General features: G+C 40.8%; 1 protein-coding gene across 2 annotated transcripts; it reads left to right on the top strand.

Moving 5' to 3' along the window:
- Positions 1-719: 719 nt before the first annotated feature.
- Positions 720-3,484, top strand: pou3f3b (POU class 3 homeobox 3b). 2 transcript variants are annotated; one of them, XM_059571383.1, is made up of 2 exons: positions 720-2,723; positions 3,041-3,484. In XM_059571383.1, exons 1-2 carry the CDS (start codon positions 1,512-1,514, stop codon positions 3,152-3,154), a joined length of 1,326 nt encoding a protein of 441 aa, XP_059427366.1. In that variant the 5' UTR covers positions 720-1,511; the 3' UTR covers positions 3,155-3,484. The 2 variants fall into 2 exon arrangements, with proteins under 2 accessions (XP_059427366.1, XP_059427365.1); XM_059571382.1 differs by having other exon boundaries at positions 722-2,732.
- Positions 3,485-5,887: the final 2,403 nt, after the last annotated feature.

Raw genomic sequence — 5,887 nt, 5'->3', positions numbered from 1 at the left:
CCGCTTGGAAGCATCGCACAGTCATCCCGTTAACTCTTGAGAGGCCGACGTTTCAAGAAAATTAGTCGATAGTATATAGTGACGCAATTACGATGGTTATTGCGTCGATATATTAGCCTATATCATCGTGCTTAGCTGAGTTTAAAAACTGCAGCAGACATGCTGGAAGAGAAGCTATTTTAGACCTCCTTTTGTCAGTAAGTGAAATCGCTGTAAACAGAGATCACATGCAGCCAGTGCAACTTCAGGGCTTTCCAAATGACCAATTTCGAAATTTCAGTTACAACAAGATCAGCTGTAGCCTATTTGTTAGAGGTCACTGTTCATCACTCTTATCTAAATTCAAACTAAGGCTTAGTAATAGAACTGTGTTGCTATTTTATTATGGCCCTGAGAAATAGCACACTAAAAGAGTCAGAGTCTGTCTTGTCAATGATTCACCAAAATAATTCACCAAAACTATGGGAAATTGCAGGCTACTTAAATGGGTATTTATTCATATATCTCTACATTCTTTAATTTTCAATCATTTATCTTGATTTCATTTATTTAAATTCAAAAGCAGCCAATTGGAATGGCCGGAAGGGGGGTCTAAGTGCCTGAAGCGAGTTCTCTAGAACTGTCAATCTTGCCGGTGCTATCCAATCAACGAGAGCCGTACGCCCGACTTCCTTGCATTTGGGGAAAAGACGTGGACGATGTACGCAGCACAGGGTAAACACTCGTGTGTCCTCGAGCTCTGAGGGAGGGACGGAGCTAACTGTCAGAGAGAGAAAAAAAGAGGGAGGGAGAGTGAGCGAGGGAGAGGAGAGAGAACAAGCGAATGAGAAAGAAGGCATGCAACACTGCTTTGCACTGTAATACTGGATTGTACTTCAACTGGAGCGGTTTGGCAGGTTTAAACACATCAAAACAGAACAAAGAGACAGACTTTACAGCACCATAAAAGAATCTGCAAAAGAAAAGAAATAAAGGGACGGAGCAAGTGAATTCGCTGCGGCTAAATAACAAAAGAATTGAGGAAGAACCACGTTTAATATTTTTCAACTCGGTAACGGAACATACGTTTGGACTTATTATTTTTAAGGGCATATTACAACTTCTTCAAGCGCCAGAAGTTTCTTGCGGGACAAAGTTTTGAAACATTTTTTTTTTATATATATATCTTTAATTTGTTTTGGTTTTTCTTTGTTTTCAGACTATTTAAAAAGAAAATATAGATCGAAGGACTGTTTGACTTGCGAGGGCTTTTCAACGCCGACATAAAAGTGGAATTTATCGTTTCAGTCATTCATATGTTCGAAATATATGAATGCTCAAATTATTCAAGAGACGGATTTCGTCCTCTCTCCTACAATATCTTTCTCTTTGCTTTTTGTTGATGGTGTTTGTCAAAACACAAGCCAGACTTTTAAAGTTTGAATAATTCATGAGATATAATTTGCCTGCATTAAAAAAGTTTCTGCAAAAGGGAGGGGGTGATCAGCAAACATATTCATAAGGTTAGCGGAATGGCCACAGCGGCTTCCAACCCTTATCTACCCAGCAGTAGTATATTATCGTCCGGCTCCATCGTGCACTCGGACTCCGGAGGTGGGATGCAGCAGGGCAGTGTTGCGGTAACCTCAGTGTCCGGTGGGTACAGAGGAGACCCAGCGGTTAAAATGGTACAAAGCGATTTCATGCAGGGCGCAATGGCAGCGAGCAACGGGGGACATATGCTGAGCCACGCTCACCAGTGGGTGACGTCCTTGCCTCACGCTGCAGCGGCGGCTGCAGCTGCCGCAGTGGCCGCAGCTGAAGCAGGATCGCACTGGTCGTCTAGTCCCGTTGGAATGACAGGCAGCCCGCAGCAGCAGCAGGACGTGAAAAATAACTCGGGGAGAGACGATTTGCACTCTGGGACTGCGCTGCATCACAGGCCCCAACATTTAGGTCCCCACCAGACTCACGCGGGTGCCTGGGGTAGCACAACCGCTGCCCACATCCCTTCTCTAACTGGGAGCCAGCAGCAGCAGCAGTCCCTCATTTACTCGCAGCCAGGAGGCTTCACGGTGAACGGCATGCTCAGTCCGCCAGGCAGCCAGAGCCTAGTACACCCCGGTCTGGTGCGTGGCGACACGCCGGAGCTCGATCACAGCAGCCACCACCACCACCATCACCACCAGCATCAACATCACCAGCAGGCACACCACGGAGTGAACAGCCACGACCCGCACTCCGACGAGGACACGCCGACGTCGGACGACTTAGAGCACTTTGCCAAGCAGTTCAAACAACGCCGGATCAAACTGGGCTTCACGCAAGCGGACGTGGGCTTGGCGTTGGGCACTCTGTACGGGAACGTCTTCTCGCAGACCACAATCTGTCGCTTCGAAGCTCTGCAGCTCAGCTTTAAGAACATGTGCAAGCTGAAGCCGTTGCTTAACAAATGGCTGGAGGAAGCAGACTCTTCCACAGGCAGCCCCACCAGCATCGACAAGATAGCGGCTCAGGGCAGGAAGCGCAAGAAGCGCACCTCCATCGAAGTGAGCGTCAAAGGTGCGTTGGAGAGTCACTTCTTGAAATGTCCCAAGCCTTCGGCCCAAGAGATAACCTCTCTGGCGGACAACCTGCAGTTGGAGAAGGAGGTGGTGAGAGTTTGGTTTTGCAATCGGAGACAGAAAGAGAAAAGGATGACGCCCCCAGGAGTGCCGCAGACGCCGGAGGATGTATATTCTCAGGTCGGCAATGTGAGTGCAGATACACCGCCCCCCTCCATGGACTGCAAACGATTGTTCAGTGAGACATAGAACAGCATACAAGACAAAAAAAATATTTTATATATGACTAATCTGATAAAACACAGACTATCATCAAGATAGCAACACATTTTGATACTGTGATTGTGAGGGAATATTGAGACTGCAGATGTGTTATATATTTTTTTCACAAGAAAAAAAAATCACCCCTCTTCCTTCCCAACCCTAAACCGCCCGATAATCTTCTTCCAGGCCCTAAATGTCTTAACCTAAAAGGTTGTGTCTGCTCTTTCTTTCAGGGACATTTTTTAGTAGATTACTTAAAAGATGCAAGTTTAACTGGGCCGAGCGAACCGGGCGACCAGAGGGTGACAACTACAAGTTCGTTCCACCAGGTAATATTGGCGCATTAACTTCAACTGAAAAATAACAGAAATTAGCATTGAACAGCAACATATTTGCCCCCCATTCCGTGTTGTACCAATGTCTTGTATGAGAGGCAAAAGACGCAGGCAATTGTGTGTGTTATTATGGGACATTGAACCTAAAACAAAGTGATGAAATTCAACTGAAACAAAGCGAAGAACAGTGGCATCCACGAAGCTTCCATCCAACTTGGCAGAGAAGACTGCATGGTTTGATATTATCCAAAAATATGGAATGGATTTTTTTTCCTGGCCTTCCAATCCTTACAAAAACAACTAAAGAGTGCCCTCAGTTTCTGATCTCCAAGATCACGTTTTGAAATTTTTTTTTTTTCTTTTTTAATGTAAAGAACTGAATCTTACGTGGATTTTTGAGGACAAATTTAAATCAAAGATGACTTTTGAAAAGACTGAATATTCTGCAGCTGCACCTCTTTGAAAATCTTCTGTGCGAACATCGTTGCCAAGTGGGCCAGAGCTGGTGCTGTGGATGTTTTCATGTGCTGCCATTTCCAAGCAGTATTCTTTGGTAGGTTTTAATAAACAAGACTATGTAAAGCCGGCAATATAGATTCATTAGATCAGATGGTGATCGGAATTATTTACTTAATATTTTTCATTAAAATGCTTTGTTTTAATATTGTATTCGGGATACATACGAACTATTCCAAACAGTTATTATTTATTTCCCCCAGACTTGTGTAAAATGTTTTTCCCTGTTTTTCGCTGTTGACCTTATTTGTTTTGTTAAATTTTGTATTCTCATTTTTAAAAGAGCACAAATCTACACGAGCTGACTTTGACAGTAGGTGATAAGGGTATATTTTGATGTGATGATTTGATTGTAATTTAATTTCAGTAGTGATTCCGTAAGAGATGATCGAGAACAATAAATTTGTTAGAATGAAACAAAATTGTGTGTTGTGCCTAAGATCGTATAGCTGTTTGTTTTGTTGTTGTTGTTTTGTTTTTGTTTTTGTTTAGTTTTTTTTTGTAAAAAAAAAAATGTAGGATGGTCTTTGAACATTTATTTAGCCAAATGTATTTTAAAATGATGACTGCTGAATATTAATAGCCTTATGTTATGACATGCAGAATAGAAATAACACTGGAAAACCAAAGCTTGCTATTATTATGCCAACAATATAGAGATGTTTGATTAAAAATACAGCCGTCATATAAACATTTCACACAATGCGTTTTTCTAAAATAAATAAATAAATAAAAACAGATCAGTGTTGCGTGACAATCGTTTAGGCCTCGAGAGAGAGCACTAACGGGAGTTTTGCTATTCTAGAACTTTTAGAATTTCTGTTAAGCGAACTCACCTCTTAGACAAAGCAGCAAAAGTGTCACCGCTGTAAATTACTTCAGGTTACAGCCATTTTTGTTAGCAGGATGAAATGTTGTCTGTGTGACAAGTAATAGAGATAGCAACTTTCAGTAGATCTCATGAGAGAAAGCACAGAAAAGTTGATCGCTTGTGGAGGTGGAGTGTTTACAGTGTCACCCGCTTTTGTGTAGTGTAGGCTACCTGTTTTTATTGCGTTCATGCCAACTGTCAAATCCACATGCCTTCTATCTACCCGACCATTGTTTTTTTCACATATTTTTTATTCAGTGTTACACTGGTCTGCTTTACGCAAACACCTTACATCTATTTATCTATGTAAATATTGCCAAATAATGACTTTATCTCCTCATACATAACCCTGAAAACTAAAACACGTGTTTAAGGACATTTTACATATGTAGCTTATGCCTTTTTATTGCATTTTTAGCATTCAATCAGTCGATGTGTTTAGCAATAGCAGAATAGTATAACATTTAGTTTATATTTTTCTCAATATCTCTCTGAATTTTGCGGCTGATTCATGTGATGACATAAATATATTACTTATTTTTTATATTTTATTTTGTATTTCTACAATCTCGTAAACATCGAATGTCAATTTTCTAATTTGCTTATTAAAATAAGACGGACTACTCAATCTCACAGCGGATTGCCCCCAAGATACAAACAGGCCCCGTATAGCCTATATAATATAATTCATGCTGTAAACTTTAGACGGTATAAGCATGTCATAAAATGATTTTATGTTATATTCCCAACATTATTCATGTAAGCTTAATTATACCGGGGATGAAATTATTCTGAGCTAGGCCTCATAAATAAAACGGACGAAGTGTTTTGTAAGCGGGCGAAAACGACATCCCTTCAACTTTTTCTTGGGATGACTATTCAGCAAAACGCGCAATTCCCTCTCTCTTAGATTTAAATTTCGCGGATGAATTCCCATACACTAGTTGCTTAGCAACTAAATTCAATCAATGTTATAGAAGTATGCGTCCCTTCTCTTTGTCAAGAGTGCCATTCTGACATTCAGACTGATTTTGTGCGACCCGAGTTGCTGTCACTGAGAAGTAGGCTAAATTAATTCATAATTAAAATGTAGACATTTTGAGCGGGAAATCACCTTATGTGAGAAAATTTCAGCTAATGTGTATGACTGCTTCATGAAGATTCAGAGGCTTATCGCGTTGTTTACCAGTAGGTCTATATTATTTATTAAAAGCATTTAGGTTTAGAGGAAAATGTCTGGACAAAAGTCTGTCTTCAGCATGATTTTGTTGTCCAATGACCCTGTTTTTCTTTTGGGAATTAGCATGGCATAAATATAGAAAAAAAGTATTTTAATTTACGGTTTTTCTCAAATTTAG

Source organism: Carassius carassius, chromosome 17 (assembly GCF_963082965.1).
Source record: "Carassius carassius chromosome 17, fCarCar2.1, whole genome shotgun sequence".
NCBI lineage: Eukaryota > Metazoa > Chordata > Actinopteri > Cypriniformes > Cyprinidae > Carassius > Carassius carassius.
The sequence above is the reverse complement of the archived record's forward strand: the minus strand, read 5'-3'. Positions and strand labels throughout refer to the sequence as shown.

Bases quoted from the DNA above. Each gene is read 5' to 3' on its own strand.
- pou3f3b (XM_059571382.1), top strand. From the start codon at position 1,512: ATGGCCACAGCGGCTTCCAACCCTTATCTACCCAGCAGTAGTATATTA. The intron at 2,733-3,040 runs GTGAGTGCAGAT...TCTTTCTTTCAG, and splicing joins TATATTCTCAGGTCGGCAAT to GGACATTTTTTAGTAGATTA.